At 48.9% G+C, this 17,977-nt stretch overlaps 1 protein-coding gene across 1 annotated transcript in view; it reads left to right on the forward strand.

Moving 5' to 3' along the window:
* Positions 1-17,977, forward strand: part of Igf2r (insulin like growth factor 2 receptor) — a 91,391-nt gene that overhangs the window by 51,880 nt on the left and 21,534 nt on the right. Inside the window, exons 14-29 of the mRNA XM_076552879.1 lie at positions 203-340; positions 869-1,016; positions 1,678-1,855; positions 2,613-2,728; positions 3,152-3,320; positions 4,166-4,345; positions 6,057-6,158; positions 7,564-7,665; positions 8,877-9,072; positions 13,378-13,542; positions 14,136-14,279; positions 14,369-14,544; positions 14,721-14,808; positions 15,504-15,719; positions 17,204-17,334; positions 17,526-17,623. Coding sequence (XP_076408994.1) covers positions 203-340; positions 869-1,016; positions 1,678-1,855; positions 2,613-2,728; positions 3,152-3,320; positions 4,166-4,345; positions 6,057-6,158; positions 7,564-7,665; positions 8,877-9,072; positions 13,378-13,542; positions 14,136-14,279; positions 14,369-14,544; positions 14,721-14,808; positions 15,504-15,719; positions 17,204-17,334; positions 17,526-17,623 — 2,347 coding nt within the window. The remainder of the gene's footprint in view (positions 1-202; positions 341-868; positions 1,017-1,677; positions 1,856-2,612; positions 2,729-3,151; positions 3,321-4,165; positions 4,346-6,056; positions 6,159-7,563; positions 7,666-8,876; positions 9,073-13,377; positions 13,543-14,135; positions 14,280-14,368; positions 14,545-14,720; positions 14,809-15,503; positions 15,720-17,203; positions 17,335-17,525; positions 17,624-17,977) is intronic.

The raw sequence follows: 17,977 nt of genomic DNA on the forward strand, positions 1-17,977 counted from the left end.
TCTGTGCAGGGCTGGGGACTGAACACAGGGTTGTGTGCACGCTGGACAAACGCTCCACTCAGTGAACCACATGCCTGGCTCCATAGGACCATTCTGTGACCTTGTCTTTCCCGGGGTTTTTACAACAGCTAGCCCAGGGGAAATTCTTAGAACTAACAGATTGGTGTTGATCTCTTCCCGCCTCCCTTTTCTGTATTGACAGGTGATCTCGAAAGTGCCCCAGTGTTGAGAACTACTGGACCTGATGGTTGCTTCTATGAATTTGAATGGCACACAGCTGCTGCCTGTGTGTTGTCGAAGACAGAGGGAGAGAACTGCACAGTCCTTGATGCCCAGGCAGGTGTGTACCTCAGCAGTGCCGCCTCTGTTGTCTCGTGTAACTTGGGACCACAGATAGCTAAACACTTTCTATGACTGTTAGAGGTAACCTGCTTTAGAACTCTGTTAATGCCACTTGATTAGAATTCCAAGCATCTTTTGTCTGCTTGAGCTGTGGCAGAGCCCATCTTGAATTTGTGGCTGGGCTGGATTTACTTGAGCCAAAGGGGATCCACACATAACATTTGAAAGACTTGTGTGAGTCCTAGGCCAGACTCCCTTGTTAGGGGACCCTACAAGAAGGCCTTCGTAGTCTGGTCATCTAGCTTGGCTGTGCTGTTTGTGAGCCCTGGAGTTCCAGGTTTGAATGAGGTTGCAGCTCAGTGAAAAGGGCGGCGGTGAGGCCAGTGTCCGAGGGGGTAGATGCAGTCGCTGCAGGAATGCAGGCTGGGGGGGGGGTCCCTTCTTCTTCTCTAGTGTCTTCTCGCTCTGTCGTCACCTGTCTCCTGTGTGCTGACTGACCTGATGTGCATCCCTTGGCTTGTTTTAGGGTTTTCATTTGATTTGACGCCCCTCACAAAGAAGAATGGTGCTTATAAAGTTGGGACAGAGAAGTATGACTTCTACATAAATGTTTGTGGCCCTGTATCTGTGCAGCCCTGTCAGCCAAACTCAGGGGCCTGCCAGGTAGCAAAAAGGCAAGTGATCTCTCGCTCTGGCTTTGTTCTCTGGTATTTTGTGTTAGTGAGTGTTTGATTAAGGAATAGCTAGGTTTCCCATGAATATTACTGCTTGACAAGCATTTAAATACTGAGAAGGAGACCTCATCAGAAAAATCTGAACTTCCCAGAGAAGGGGCAAGCCTTACCCGAGGGGGTGGAGAGAGGTCTGGGCTTATTTGATGCCCTCTTCTGTGAACTTAGAGCTTTGCAGTTCTTGCATATTTATGTATGTATTTCTCCTTACTGAATAGTGCTAGTTGTAATGAATTGAGTTGCGCGCGCGCGCGCGCGCGCGTGTGTGTGTGTGTGTGTGTGTGTGTGTGTGTGTGTGTGTGTTGCTTTTCTCCGCCTACAGTCAAGAGAGCTCTGTATGTGTGTATGTTGTTTTTCTCGTATAGTCAAGAGAGCTGTGTGTGTGGCTCCCCCCCCCCCCGTGTGTGTGTGTGTGTGTGTGTGTGTGTGTGTGTGTGTGTGTGTGTGTGTTACCTTTTTTTCTCTACAGTCAAGAGAGCTGCATATGAGATCCCCAGGGATTGCAGTATCTTGGTCCTGAGCGTGCATTTGCCCCGATTTGTGCAGCCTTGGAGAGCTCCTGCTCCTTGACACTTTCCAAGTGACATTTCTTTATTCATTTTAGAGATAAGAAGGCTTGGAGCTTGGGGCTGAGTAACGCTAAGCTTTCCTACTATGATGGGATGATCAAGCTGAGCTACAAGGACGGCACGCCCTATAACAATGAAAAGCGCACACCGAGAGCCACGCTCATCACCTTTCTATGTGACCGAGACGCTGGAGTAGGCTTCCCAGAATATCAGGTGGGAAAGGTCTTGGGTCCTCAGCCTGGGCAGACCTGGGTCAGCAGAAACTGAGCTATTACTGCTAGTCTGGTCTTCTGGCCAAAGCGTCAAGTCATTAGTCCTTTTGCAGTGTCAGGGTGCCCAGGTGGTGTTTCGTCACTGGTTAAGCTGCTTATTCACAGGCCCATGTATCTTAACACTAGCCCCAGCCCGTTTGTTCTGTTAGAAAACACGCAGAGGCTTAAAAAATTACCCTCCTATCCCCTTACCCACGGCCAGACTCCATTATAGTTTGACAAGGCCGTCTTCTTAGCTCCGTGAAAGGAGATGGAGAAAGCGAACTTTCTTTCATGTAGCTTTTACTTAAAATCTTTTTTTTTTAAAGAGCTGTTTGCATACTATCTCCTTTTATTTTTCCATTCTCAGCTTTCTGTTACGAGTGCAAACACATGAGGTATTTCGTTTAGGAAAGGGTTATTTTGCCACCCAGTTTCAGTCCGTGGTTGGTTGACTCATTGCTGTGGGCCTGACAGCGAGAGAGAGGTGGGGCACGACCATTTACTTCACAGCCAGGAAGCACCAGAGAGCAAGGAAGGAACAAAGATCTACCCTGCGCTGAGCCGTGTCTCCAGTGAGGGTTGTGCACATGCGTGAGGGTTGTGTCACTCACCTTAGCGTTCAGCTGGGCACCAGGGTTCCCTGTGTGGTCTTTGAGATGTTCCCGATGGAGACGTCCGTGCTGTCCTTTCATGTTTCTTTCCTGTTCTGGGATTAGGAAGAGGACAACTCGACCTACAACTTCCGGTGGTACACCAGTTATGCTTGCCCAGAAGAACCCCTGGAGTGCATGGTGACAGACTCCTCCATGATGGAACAGTATGACCTCTCCAGGTGAGCAGAGCCAGCAGCTGGCCTTGGCCCTTCCTCAAGTGCGGTCGCTGGTGAGCACGTGGTTGAGCTGATGGTGATAGGTACTGAGTTGACCTCAGGGTGCAGGACCAGGAGAGAGCAGAAAGGAGACGGGTGTGGTCTGACCTCGGCACCTTTGTGACAGCAATTGATCTTTGTCATAGCAAAGGTTCAGTGTGCAGCTTCATGTTTAAAACAGTAGCTCAGTGAAGGGTCCTCTGTGTGCAGGGCTGGCTTCAGAATGTCAATGTTATGACATGTCCTGTGGGTCAGTCACTGTCCATAGCTTGATTCAAGTGTGTCTCTGTTGAGAATGTCTTTAATTCTCTAATGACTAAGCATTAACAGCCCAGCCTCAGCTGGTTCCGATTTTTAAAAGCATACCTTTGTGTTGAAACTTTTTAGTCTAGTGAAATTTGAAGGAGGCCGTGGAGGAAACTGGTACGCCATGGAAAACTCCCGGGACTATACCACACGGAGGAAATACTACATCAATGTGTGTCGGCCTCTGAATCCTGTGCCAGGCTGTGATCGATACGCATCTGTTTGCCAGATGAAATATGAAAAGAATGAGGTGTGTCTGACGTTCTCACTTTCTCTCTCTCTTTTTCCCTCGGAGCTGAAGACCGAACCCAGGGCCTTGCGCTCGCTAAGCAAATGTTTTCTCTCTTGATTCTGAGGTTTAATGTATGGAGACAGTTGTTCTGTGGCTCTTGATGAGGGCAGTCCTTGCTGCGCAGCTGAAGCCTCTGAGGAGAGTGGCCGCAGAAAATGAGCCTCCTGCACAGGCTTTGAGTCTTTGTTCAGTCTTAAATTGTCCACTGGTCACCTTTGATCCAGTACATGGCAGAGGAAGCTCTTGGTGGTTATGTCTGGCCTGAATGAAGGTGCCCGAGTCATTCTGTAGACACCCATAGCCTCAGCACCCAAGGGTCTCCAGGATTACTTGTGTAAAAAATGGATTTGAAAGAGTTGCTTGGGAGTGAACAGATGCATGGTTAACGTCACTCTGGCTGTTGAATACTGCATCTGTGGTTGATTGCCCTCACTGGTGGGACTTTTATATATTTCCTTGTGGTCCTCATAGGTGGTGGGCCATGAGAGTTGTACATGGACTCCAGAAGTTGACATCTGCAGAAACAGTGTGAGGGTTTGCTTTTGTTAGCACATGCTAGTGATGTGCTCTGGCACTTGAGAGGCATTTGAGGCTGTATCTGCATGGGTGTGTGTTCTTTACCAGAGCAGCAGCCTCGGAGTAGAGCTGCCCCTCCTGCTCAGGTCTTCCTCGGTTTCGTTTGCCCGCTGACACAGTTGTTAGTGGTGACTTCATAGGCTCTAATTACTGTGAGGAGCAAGTTGATTTCCTGAGGAATAAAGCCAGCTGTTTCCAGGAGAAGCCTAAGGCACACTGTATTGCAGGGCTCCTTGGCTGAGACTGTATCCATCAGTAACTTGGGAGTTGCAAAGAGCGGCCCTGTGGTGGAGGAGAGTGGCAGCCTCGTCTTAGAATATGTGAACGGCTCTGCCTGCACCACCAGCGATGGCCAGCTGACCACCTATAGCTCCAGGATCCATCTTGTCTGCGGCCGGGGAATCGTGGTGAGTGCTGTGCAGGGTGTGGTAAGACCTGCAGAAAAACACCGGGGCCAGTGTGCGCAGTTTTATACTTGTAAAACAATTTTGCAGAAAAATATTAAGGCATAAAATTCTTTTTTAGACACTTTTGAGTTACCAAGAACATTTTGTCCATCATTAGTGTTGTTCACTTGTCATCAAGTGTTTAGAACTTTTTTTGGTCAGTCTTTGTTTGAGACGAGTCTGACTGTGTGGCTCTGGCTGGTCAGCCTGGCCTTGAACTCCTGCAGCTGCCTCTTGAGTGCTGGGGTTAAAGGTGTGGCCTGTCTTACATCTAGAAGTTTTATTTCCAAAACTTTTTATTGTTAGTTTTCTTCCCTCCTCCCTCCTTCCCTCCCTCCTTCCCTCCCTCCCTCCCTTCCTCCCTCCCTCCCTCCCTCCCCTGTTCTTTTTTTTTTGGGGGGGGGGTGTGTTGTCAGGGTCGCAGGCTGTCCTGAAACTCGCTATGAGTCTTGAGTTTGACTTGCTGACAGGAATTGGATGTTCCTGTTTTCTGCTGGAGCCCAGCCCAGTGGATGTGAGGCCTGGTGTCCAGGTATCCCACAGATGGGAAGTTTGTCCTCCTTTGTTCAGATCTCTGAGGGTATGAAACGACTGGCTGGCTGAGCCTGGGCCTGTGGTCCCTCAGGACAGTGTCGATCCGTGGGCTGCAGACACACCCCCTTAATCTAATGAGCCTCATCACTTCGGTGGACAGCTGCGGGTTTCATCTGCAGCTGCTCTTGGCAGCCCTTGCTCCGGATGTGTGGGAATCCTATCATCCACTACTCATTTCTTTTTTTGCTGTCATTTAGATAATGCCATTTAGTTCCAGAAAATTCTTTCAGATCCTTCTTAGTTTTCCAAGTACTTTTCCCACAGTGGCTGGGCTGGTCATGCCTGTGGGCCTGGTGTACAGTATGGGCCCCGGCAAGACTAGTGAAGGAAATAAGAGGTCAGGTTCACAGCGTGTACCACATGCTAAAGCCTGGAACTTTCTTAACCGTGGGGAACCAGGCTACTTCTGCTTTGCTCTTAGGGCTGATGAGGAGAGTGGGGGTGGGTGGGGCCCACAGGTAGAGATAGTTGGTATGTGGGCTGTGGGCTGCGATCAGTTACAGAATACCAGTGGAGTTCTCCAGGTAGTCCCGGTGTGCTGTCCCACTAACAGTGAGCCCTTGCCGCCTGTGACGGAGGTGGCGCTCTAGGAAGGGGACACGGCTCTGGGCTCGCCTCGTGGAGGAGATTTCTCACTGAAACCCACAAATTAGAAGCCAGTAATAACCACAGATTAGCGCATCTGTGTAATCAGGACCCGAGTCACAAACACTGTGTGTGCCCCACCTAGAAGCTCTCCTTGTGGACCTTCCTGTTGCTTCTCAGCCCTTTCCCTGATGCACAAGCCTAAATACGGCTGCTGTCTACAACTGTGCACAGGAGCTTTCTGGTTGCTTCGACTCTGGGTATACAAGCTTGGATTCAAGCTGTCTGGACCCCAGTTACCCCGTTTACTGCTGGGAGAGCTCGGATGTGCTAAGGCCCCGGCGTGTGAGATGACCGCTCTCTCCTACGGGATAGTGAGAACGCTGTGCTGCAGGGAGGAAGTGCACATTAGGTGCCCACCCACTGCAGACAGTCAGTGCTCGGCTGCTGTGGGGCTGTCCTGCTGATTTCTCTCTGTCCTGTGACCTTTCAGAACACCCACCCCATATTCACATACAGCTGGGAATGTGTGATCAGTTTCCTGTGGAACACAGAGGCTGCTTGCCCTATCCAGACGATCACAGATGCAGACCAGGTATGTGGGTCGTCACCTTGCTCCTGCTGAGGCTGGCTTTGCGTTGCCTCCTACGCTGCTTTCTGATTCACACGTCACCACCCTCTGCCTCCTCCCTACCCTTGGCACTGAGATCTCCAGGACCTCCAGCTTTACTCTTTGCTCCCTACAGCCCTCTCCTTTGGGGGGTTGTCCGAGACAAGGTTTCTCTGTGTCACAGTCCTGGCTGGCCTGGAACTCACTCTGTAGATCAGTCTGACTTTGGACTCACTGCCTCTGCCTCCTGAGTGCTGGGATTAAAGGTGTGCACCACCACCACCGCCTGGCTCACTACAACCCTCTTGTCCCTTTCCTGTGCCAGTGCATCCCAGTGGGCTCTCCATTCAGAACGTTTCAGTATCTGATACAGTGAAACCCATGAAGTCCATAACCTTGTCCAGGGGATGGAGCCCTGTGCTTCATGTGATGTCACTGACAGAGTAAAGCCCATGTGTCTGCTGGGACCTCGCCTTCCTAGAGTTAGCACATGTGTTAGCACACGTGTTCTGCTGGGACCTCGGCCACAGAATAAAGCGTGTGTGTCTGCTGTGTCCTCCCTCACCTGCAGTGGGTAGCCCAGTGCCTCAGGCTGATGTCTCTATGGTAGATGACTTATCTTTTGCTGACGGCCCTAGCTCTTTTCTGTCAGCATCTTTCCACTGCTGGCTGCTCTTGTCTGGGCTGCTTCTCCTGGCTTCATGTTGTCCTGTGCAGTGTAGCAGTACACTGCTCTCGGAGCTTTTTGCTGCCTTCCTGGGCTACTGCAGTGAGTTGTTGTTACGGTAGTGTGTGTGCGTGTGCATTCTTTACGGTGGGACATGTTTCACTCCCCATCCTTCTGTTTTCTTACTGGACTACAGAGTCTGGCAGCAGACACCTGGACTGATACCCACAGTGATAACCTCAGGTCAGGGCCAATAGGCATCTCACGCACCCTGTCCATGGTTAGGGCTCTGACTGCTAGCCTGTACTTTATGGACACTGGAGCCTGAGGGTACACTTAGAAGAAGGGAGGAAATTGTCCATGGGTTGACCCAATCATATCCCATAGGTGTTTTCATTGCAATGAGAGAGAATTCTTAAGTTTTATTTATTTTTTGAATATAAAAATGACAGCTAGGTCGCTGTAGCTTCACCTGCCGTAGGATTAACAGTGGTCTCTTTTGGGTAAATTAGTAGCTTAGCATTCGTGAGGTGAGTCCCATTCTTCTGCACACACACCCCACATTGGTACAGTACATGAACACACTGTTGCTCCTGTAGAGATTTGAATGAGTGGCAAGTACAGCTCGCCAAGTGTAGCTGTGGGTTTCTGGAGCCTGCGTGTTTCTTCTGCTCCTGTAGAACTGGTTTGAATGTGTTTCTTTCCCTTTCTCGTTTCTAATAGGCTTGCTCCATCAGGGACCCCAACACGGGATTTGTATTTAATCTTAACCCACTCAACAACTCTGACGGATACGTGGTCTCTGCCATCGGAAAGACTTTTTTGGTAAGAGTGATACAGTCAACCTGTAGCTTGCTTTAAATAAGACTAAATGTACTCAAGGCACCTCAGCTGGGGTTTCGGCATCCTTAGTGCTTGTCCAGGTTGGGGGTAAGCAGTGAAGTGGCATCTTCACCATGGTCCTGATACAGTTAGATGGGAACGGTTACCCATCCTCACTTGCTGCTGTGTGTCCAGAAGTTTGTTTCCAGGAACAGCAGCAGAGTGACAATTAATTAGGACCTGGTTAAAGCTTAGCTTCCTGGCCCTGTTGTAGGCCTCCTGACTCAGTTCTGTGGTGGCCTCGGAGTCGGCTTCAGGAAGCCCATCAGATGATTTTGGTGCCCACTGAAGTTTGAGAGGCACTGGTCAAGAAGAGATGTGATTAGACTGTAAACGGGAGGCTACCTGGAGGGCTGTGTTCTAGACTCTTCCCTTACAGATTGTTTCTGAGTGTGCCCAGAGCCGTAAGATGGAAAGTCTGCCCATGGATAGCATTTAAACTGATGCAGGGAGAAAGCTCCTAAAACATCTGCGTGAACTACGCTGTTAGGAGCACGTACGTGTCTCGTTGTGGCTCTTGGTTGCAGGTAGAAGGCCAGTGGGTAACAAGTAGAAGTGAGCTGCCTGGAAGAGCGCCTGTCTGCTGGGCCGCCACTGCCCACCGCCAGTTACTCGGCATCCCAGCCAGGGCTGCAGACTCCTGCCCCTTACTGTCCAACCCTGTCCCCCATCCTGCTGGGTTCAGCTGCCCTGCACATTTGGTGGCCTCTCTCCCAGAGCTGCTTTCTTTGCATAACTACATAGCTGCTTCTTAAATAGAATCAGCATCTTTAAAAAATCAGGGCACCGCTTTGTTTTCAGTTATGACTCAGCTGTATACACTTTCCCCACGTGATTAAAGACACTGTGAAGTGGTTTGTGTCACTCTCTAGTATATGGTTCATAATTACTTGCAGTGTTTACATTTACAGATAGAGTGCTGTATAAATAAGAGCACAGAACACCATGCACTAAACTTTAAATTTGCATAGGTATTGCTATTTGGACTTGGGTTTTATTGCCTTTCTTAGTGTAGGACCTAGCTGCCCCAAAGTTGATAAACTTTGTGATAACCAGACATGTAGCCCAGTGGTACTTTGGGTTCTAGGGTTCTTGTGTGTGGTAAGTCTTGGACTCTAAGTGGGTGATTTTTTTTTTCCCTGTCTGGCTTCCAGTTCAATATCTGTGGTGCAATGCCTGCCTGCGGGATGATGGCAGGAAAGCCAGCCTTTGGCTGTGAGGCAGGAACTAAGACGGAAGAATTGAAGAACTTGAAACCAGAAAGGCTTGTTGGAATGGAGAAGAGCCTCCAGTTGTCTACCGAGGGATTCCTCACCCTGACCTACAAAGGGGCTGGTTCCTCAGACAAAGGTGAGCTGTGAGGCCTGTGGCTTTGTCATGAACAGATTCATGTCCTACAAGTCTGTGCCTGAATCCTCTGTTGGCATTCTCTCTCATAGAGTGCTTACCAGCTTCTTCCTTTGGGGGCACTTGCACACGCACACATTGCCCATCTCTTCTTTTTATCTTGCACACCAGTTCTTCAGAGGTGGGGTGTTCAATTGCATTTCTTCAGGTACTAAAGAAGCAATGGGTGACAATCATGGCGGTCTGGTTTCTTGTTTAACAGTCTGCACACGTTACGCTTGTTAGTACTTAATCGTCATCGTCTTTTGTTAGTTAAGTGCAAGGTCTGTGGAGCCCCGGCAGGCGAAGTGTACCAACGTGGTTAAGATGCTATATGTATGTTTATGGTGGGGAATGGAAAAGCTGAAATAGTTGGCTGTAAAATCGGTGACCACTACTCAGTATTGGCACTCAGTTCCAGGTGTCAGATGTGAGGTCACATGTGCAGTGGGTGATTTTACATAGGGAAAACCTGCAGCTCTCTCAGAAAACTGTTGGAATTGATGAGTGGACCCAGGACCTGGGGAGGCTGCATCACTGGAGATGCTATACACCTTACAGGAAGCTTTTCAGGAGAACCTTCTGCCTCAACTGCTACTTCTCTGTAGCCTCAGCTAGGGGCTCTGTGAAGCTTGTCACTTACTGGTGAGTTTCAAGAGCCTCTACCCTTTCCAGGAGAAAAACGTTTCCTGTTGGAAGAAATGGCCGGACAGTAGGAAGCAGGAAGCAGTTTTATTCATAAGCAGCATAAAAATTAAATAACAGAACCAAACCTGGGAATAAATTTAGTCAAGGAAGTACATGCCCTCTACAGTGAAAGTCTCGAACACCGAGGAAAGAGATTAAAGACATACACAAGAGAGAAGACACCCCATATTCATGGATCCCAATGACCCACAGATTCAGTAAAATTGTTTTTAAATGAAAATTCCAATGTTTTTAACAAAGGAAAAGGGGCTGGAGAGAGAGCCCAGTGGGGTTAAGAGCAATCCCTGTTCTTGAAAGAGACCTGGGTTTAGTTTCTAATATCAATGGGCATCTCACAACTACTTGTAATTCTAGTTCCAAGGGATCTGATGTCCTCTTGGCCTCTATGGGCACTGGCATTCATGTGGTACAAGATATAACCAGTCAGGTGGGTACATACACATTCAAAGAAGGATGGGTCGGATCACAAAAGACCCTGCATACCCGAAGCTGTCGAGCAGGAGGAACAATGCAGGAGGCATGGCAGTTCCTGCGTCAGCATAGTGTGGGGCTGGCAAACATTCAGGCATGCAGAGTAGCGGTGCAGCGGGAACCCAGAGGTAAAGCCCCGCGCTTATTTATGGTCAGCTGACTTTCCACCAGGACAGCATGAGCATATACATAGAGAAACCAGACAGTCCCTATTAATTTGTGTACAAAGAAGGAATCTGAGCCTCAGTCTTAACTATATACAAAAAATAAATGAGTGAAAAACTTCAGTGTCAAATTGGAAACAAAACTAACAGAGGAAAATATGAGGGAGACACTTCAGAACACAGGCCTGGGCAAAGGGTTTTTTGGGGGGGGGCAATAAAATCCTAAAATTTAGGCAACAAAGGAAAAGTCTACAAATCCATTGCATCAGACTTAAGAATTTTTATGCAACAAAGATAGTTAAGAGGGGGGAGAATCAATTGGGTGGGGTGGGACACTTGGAATTGCTTCCGACAAAGGAGTCTTCAGAACATGTAAGTAACTCAGCAGCAAAAATCAATCTGATTAAAAATGGGCAGGGATCAGAATAGGACATTGAAATGTTAATAAGTATATGGGGGAAATGCAGAGCAAAAGGTCGGTCCTATCTCCTCTCCTCAGCCAGAGCTGCTACTCTGACAGAACAGCAGCTGATGCAGGGGAAGGAAGGGTAGGGGGGTCGGGCTCTGGGGGAACAGTGTGGACATTCCTAAAAAGCTACAAATGGAGCGCCAGGTGTGGTTGCAGTGCCCAGCGTTTGGGAGGTGGAGAGGAGGACTGCAGGGTTGAGGCCAGCCTGGAATAGACATGAGGTCTTGTTTCGGAAACCCCAGTACCTGAGCCAGTGAGATAATGAACTGTCAGCTGCTGTCAATCTGATGACTTGAGTTTGGCCCCTAGAGCCTACATACAGGTGGAAGGAGAAAACTGATGCCATCAAGTCATTCTCTGCCCTCCCCACGTGTGCCGTCATACACAAATAATAAACACTCAAGTCCAAAAACCAAGACAGATAGTTATGCAGAAGCAGTGTCTGTATTATCTAGCAGTCCCACTGTGGTACATGTATCCAGGGGTATTGAACCCAGGCATCATATGGCAGTACTGCATTTATTGCAGCCTCTTCATAACAGCCCATGTATGGAATCAACTTAGGTTTTCCTCGAAAGATGGGTGTATATACATAAATATATAATGTGTACACAGTGGCTGATACTAAAAATGAGTGAAAATCTCTCATTTGAAGCAGTTTGCATGGCACTAGAAATCTTGTGAAGTAAGTTAGACCCAGACAAATGCTGCTGTTCATACCTGCGTGTGGGAGCTGTGGTGAACACTCGATCTTGAAGCAGTGTAGAGTTACACCTGAAGAGGAGTGTAGTTAGCAGAGTCTGGGTAGGGAGGTGTGGGCAGAGTTTGGTTAGCGGGTGTAGGAGTGTGTTGGTGAGGAGGAATGATGTTCTGTACAGCACAGAGGGATAGTTAGGTTGACAGCACCATTGTATTTCTAAGTAGCTAGTAGAGAGGGATGTTGGTGTTTCTAACAGAGAGGAATTGGTTGAGGAGATGATGAAGTACTCCAGTTGCTCTGATCTAATGACTGCCTGTCATATACTTGGATTGAAATGTGACTGCATATCCAGTGAATGCGAGGTTACTGTGTGGCAGTCAGAAATAAAAATAAATTTAAAACTAATTGAAAATGTTTCGAATAAACTTGGAGAGTAATTGCAGGGTTGAGAGCGCCTGTTCTGGAAGGGGTTCTACCAGAGAAGGAGGTGGGCTGTGGACGGCATGGACTGATGGGCTGGAGTTGGAAGGAAGAGAATTAGACAAAGTGTGAGGATGTGTTTGCTGCCTGGGGGGCGCGGTGACCAGGCCAGCCTTCAGTGTCCTCCACATGGGTGTTTTGAAGGGCCATGTGAGCACATGATCATCCAGCGAGCACTGCTTCAGTGTGCCTTGCAAGAAGAGACCTCACAATCCTTTTACTGAGAGGAAGGGGCTAGTTTTCTGGGAGGGAAGCTCAGTTTGGAGGGATCATGGCTCTTCTCTGGAGTGGGCAGTCTCTGAAGGCTGTTAGGATGTGGGCATCTGTTTTGCCTCAGTGGCCACAAGGCCACGGTGTGGCTCATCTTGTAGCTACTTCGCTCTCTGATTGCAGACCACTGGTTTAAAATAATATTGGGTAATCATTTTCCTATCATATTCTCTCCAGGCTTGAATTTCCAAGCTGTTCCTGGCCCAGCTGTATTAACACTGGGGGACATCTAAGGACTGCTGTGAGAGAGTCTAGGCCTGGGCTAATGCTGTGGGTTCAGTCTGCTTGCTTGTGCTCCTTCCTTGGTTTTCTTCTTACTCTTTAACCACGGAAAGTAGAGGTGGAGCTGCTCCCAGACACTGAAGCCAATTTTGTGGGAACTGAGCACTGATTGCTCTGAGCACAGAGCTCTGGAATGCTGGGGTGAGCGCCCCACCCACCTTGCCACAGCGGCTGCCTTGGTTTTCCCTCTGCGGGCCTCACATAAGAGTCTGCATTCAGTGCAGCCGTGATGTGTTTAAAATGTTTGAGTAGAGGAGTTCCTTCCCAGCTAGAGTATTCCTGTGGCTCCCTGTTGTGCCCGGAGTAGAAGCCAGCACACTCACAGTGGTTTTTGATGGTCTCCTCGCTTTACCTATCTGGTCTTGTTGTCCTGTATGATTTTGCAAAATGAAGGTCTGCTGTGCTGTCTCCCTACCCCAGCCCTGGTTTCTGTACTCACTCAGGGTACTCTGTACTCAACTTCTCTTCCTTTTAGCCTTGCAGGGGGAGCAGTAGGTTAGGTGTATAGGATTTGTTAGGAAAAAAAATCAGGAAATAAAAGTTACCCTGTCTCCTGATGGACTGACAATGCTGATGAGAGATGTGAATGCTTTCTGATCCCTGATCAGGCCCCTCAGCAGCTAGCTACCCTGCTGTGTGGTCCTGGGATGGCTGTGAAGCCTCTTGCGGCCCTTGCTGTCCCGAGTCTGAGATGCCTGCTGAATAGTGCCTTTCTTCTCCCACAGGCACAGCATTCATCATCCGTTTCATTTGCAACGATGACATTTACCCAGGAACCGCCAAATTTCTGCACCAGGATATCGACTCCACACGAGGGATCCGGAACACTTACTTTGAGTTTGAAACTGCATTGGCATGTGTTCCTTCTCGAGTAGATTGCCAAGTGACTGGTGAGGCCTAGGAGTTAGCAGGCTGGGTTTGAGTGAGAGGGTGTGTGTGTGTGTGTGTGTCTATATTTATTTGTCTGTGAGTGTCTACATGCTTGAGTGCAAGATAACCGTTTGTCAATGGGGCCTGTATGCTTTGCTTCATAGGTAATATGGCCATTGTTGTGTGTTTTTAAGTGTTGCTTAGTGATGTAAATGCTTCTCTTGAAGAGACTCCCCTCCCCCATACAGTTAAGGTTTAAATTATGGTTTGGGGGTCAGGTGCTCATAGGAATTGAGAAGAAAACTCAAGTACAAAAGAAAATCAAATACAGATGTGTATGTCAGAGATTCATACAAGGAAGAAAAAAAGACCCAAGGAGTTGCTTAGTTGTGCCCTGACCTGGCTGTGTCCCCTGACCCCTCAGTATCTGTACTGCCCTGTGATGGCTTTTCCAGCAGAGACAATGGTATGTTTCTGTAGGGCATGCTTCCTGTGCATTTCCTTATGTCTTGAAAGGCGCTCCATCTGCATCCTGGCAGTCTTTACGTGGTGGGGAAAGTGGTACCAGAACAAACAGGAAACAGGTTTTCCATGGTGTTTCCTTCTATTCCAGACCCAGCTGGGAACGAGTATGACCTGAGTGCCTTGAGCACAGTCAGGAAGCCATGGACTGCCGTGGACACCTCGTTGGACGGGAAGAAGAGAAATTTCTACCTGAGTGTCTGCACTCCTCTCCCTTACATCCCCCGATGCCATGGTGAGCTGGAGTCCTCTTTCTGTCACATTCCCGGCGCCTGATGGAATCAGGGTCAGCCCTACTTAAGTTAACCGCTCTTGTTCTCTCAGGCAGTGCAGTGGGGTCCTGCTTGTTGTCAGAGGAGCAGAGTTTGAGCTTGGGTGTGGTGCAGATCAGTCCTCAAGCTACTGAGAACGGATCCCTCAGCATCCTGTACGTCAATGGCGACAGGTGTGGAGACCAGCGCTTCTCCACCAGGATCATATTCGAGTGTGCCCAGATGTCGGTGAGTGTGCGTGCAGCAGCTCTTCTCTCTCCATTTCCCCGTGATCTCGAGTCTTCTCTTCCATAAATACCGAGTACTTGGCTTAAGCAAGAGAAAGATTGACTATTAACCAAGGCTCGCTCTTGATTTTTGTTAAATAAGTAGAAAAGAAAGCAAACTGTTGGCTTCTGTTGCAGGGGTCGCCCGTGTTCCAGTTCGTGAAAGACTGTGAATACGTGTTTGTGTGGAGAACAGTGGAGGCCTGTCCTGTGGTCAGAGAGGAAGGTGAGCCCCGGGCTCCTGCCCCAGGCTGCTATGAACGTGTGGTGTGGTAGACGCTAGCATGTGGGTCTCAGATAGGAAGCCCTGTAATGGTGGCTCCCAGTGGGCCAGGAGGTGCCGGTGGTGGGCCAGGAGGTGCCGGTGGGTGGATAACGGCTTCTCCTTGAGTTCTTTTCTAAGTCATTTGTTAATTTTTACCACTTGGTTTTCTCCTGTACTTGGATTGGGTTTTTGGTCTTTCTTGAAACCAGTAAAGCAGTCAGGGTGGGTTTGGCGTCTTGAGTTTTGGTAATGTCTGTAGGCTTCCTTCCAGTTGTCATCTGTCTTATATAGAAACAAAGCAGCACGAGGCAGTCCACTCTTTGATACTTGCCAGGTCTGGTGGTGCAGGCCGATAATCTCAGCTTCACGGGAGGTTGAAGTAGGAGGAACATAGATTCAAGGCCTGCCTCCCTGGGCTGTAAGTGAGTTTGAGGCCAGTGTAGGTAACTTAACGAGACACAATCTCAACTCAGTAAATAGAGCTAAGAATGTAGCACAGTGAGAGAAAGTTTGCACAGGGTGTGCTGGGTCCTGGGTTCAATCCTCAGTGCTGCAAAGTAAGTAAGAGATTTATCTACAAAGGAAATTCTTTCCCCCTGGAAATAGGAGTGCATGTGTGATAGCATTTTCTCTTGGCTTCCTGTGTGTTCTTGAAGGAGACAACTGCCAGGTGAAAGACCCCAGGCATGGCAATGTGTATGACCTGAGGCCCCTGGCCCTCAATGACACCATCATCACTGCTGGCGAGTACACCTACTACTTCCGGGTCTGTGGGAAGCTGTCCTCAGATGTCTGTCCTGTCCATGATGGATCCATGGCAGTCTCATCATGCCAGGAAAAGAAAGGACCACAGGGATTTCAGAAAGTGACAGGTACTATTGTTTTTTCTTCTTGAGTTGTAAAATATCAAGATGTAATACCAGAGATCACATTTCTCTAACACGGGAGGAACTAATGGGCCAACTCCAACCAGAACACAACCAAGCAAACTCCCTCCCTCCCTCCCTCCCTCCCTCCCTCCCTCCCTCCCTCCCTCCCTCCCTCCCTCCCTCCCTCCCTCCCTTCTTCCCTCCCTCGCTCCCTCCCTCCCGGGCAGTTTATGTGGAGGAAGGATGGGTATCACTGAACACAAGTGGGTGTCAGAGGATAGTTTGCAGGAGTCGGTAAAAACCGTGTAGCTCCTGGGGATTGAACTTAGGTCATCAGATTTGACGGTAAGTGCCCTTAACCACTGAGCCACCTTGTCAGCTTACTGAAGACAATTTGATTAGAGTTTGGAAGAAAAAGCAGGTCAAGGCAAGCTGAAAATCGTGGCTACCACATGGTATTTCTGACCCTAAGCCCATAGTCCCCACCCCCACCCCCCCACCCTTTTTTTTTTTTTTTTTTTTTTTTTTTTTGGTGTTCTTGGTTTTTTGAGACAGGGCTTCTCTGTGTAGCCCTGGCTGTCCTGGAACTCACTCTGTAGACCAGGCTGGCCTTGAACTCACAAAGATCTCCCTGTTTCTGCCTCCTGAGTGCTGGGATTAAAGGTGTGTGCCACCACCGCCCAGCTTAAGTCCATAATTTTTTCTTTATGCCAGTTTATGGGAGACATTGAAGTAGACAGTGATGTGTATCTGCAAGCAGCATATCTTGGGGTCACCAAAGGGGTCATATAGAAGGCTTAGCTATAAAACTGACAAGATTGGCTTAGTAGTTAAGAGTACTGACTGCTTTTGCAGAGGACCAGGGTTCGATTCCCAGCACCCTCCAGGTGACTGACAACCATCTGTAACACAGTCCTGGGTGATCTGACCCCCTCTTCTGACCTTTGAGGGCGTCAGATATGCATATGCACAGACACACATGCAGGCAAAACACTGATAAAATAATAAGTAAATCTAAAACTGATTAGAATGATTTGGCATGGTGGTGCCTGCCTGCCATTGTCATTCCAACACTCAGAGTTGACATGTGAGGATCTTGAGTTGGAAGCCAGCTTAGGACCCATTGTGAGACCCTGTCTCAGTTAGCCAACAATCCCCCCGCCCCTTGTTTGACAGCGGGTAAGTCACTTAAGCCATCTCAGCAGATAGATGAGATTTAAATCAGCTCAACGATGTTTAAAAGAGGCAGAAACGGCTGCTGTGAGCAACAGGAGCACTTTGATGGGAGCCATCGTGAAGCGGCGTCTCTCAGGTTGTAGAGGACAACATACCACCTTATCCGTGGTTACTCTGAGACTGTGGGCAGCCATCTTCCATCCTCCTGCATGTAATGTGGGCAGGATGAGTAGTCCAGCACCATGAGTGTGTGATGTGACAGTCCGGGGGCTCTTGTCACCAATCCCACGGATGTGCTTCTCCTGGAACAGGGCTCCTTTCTCAGAAGCTGACTTACGAAAATGGACTGTTGAAAATTAACTACACTGGGGGGGACACCTGCCACCAGGTGTATCAGCGCTCCACCACCATCTACTTCTACTGTGACCGGACTACTCAGAAGGTGAGCCCGTGTGGCTGCACACAGGGAGTCTCCTGTCTCCCATTCCCACCCCCATCCCCACTCCAGCTGCTATTCTTTGAGGGCTGGTCTACTCCCAGAGCCTAAGATGCATTATTTACAGAATTCTCGTTTGCATAACCACCCTTCCTTTGTGCTCCCATGCTTATGTATGTTCACCTTAACCTTTGCAGCCAGTGTTTCTGAAGGAGACTTTCGACTGCTCCTATTTGTTTGAGTGGAGAACACAGTATGCCTGCCCACCTTTCAGCGTGACGGAGTGTTCTGTCCAGTAAGTTCATGTGTCTGTTGGCTCTTTGTGTCAGCCTACCTCGGTAAAATTCGGCTTCACAGCTGCTGTGTAGGCTAGTCCATTCACTTCTTTTCCTGCTGGGGAGGTTGGTTCCAGATGGCCACATTTGGGTCCGATTGCACCAGATACACATAGAGAGGCGACAGGGACAGAAGCAGAGCCTCAAAGCCTTCCTGGTTCTTGGGGCTGTAAGGAACGGAGTGGTCCCCTGCCCTTTGTCTACCCGTTCCTCTAGACAGTGCTCACGGCAGGAGCCAGGGCCAAGGTGACAGTGGGCCCTTTCTCGACCCTTACAGTGTTTGATGGGGGGAACCACACGCATTGGTGCAGGGT

The sequence above is a fragment of the Peromyscus maniculatus genome, chromosome 16 (genome assembly GCF_049852395.1).
Source record: "Peromyscus maniculatus bairdii isolate BWxNUB_F1_BW_parent chromosome 16, HU_Pman_BW_mat_3.1, whole genome shotgun sequence".
NCBI classification, from domain to species: domain Eukaryota; kingdom Metazoa; phylum Chordata; class Mammalia; order Rodentia; family Cricetidae; genus Peromyscus; species Peromyscus maniculatus.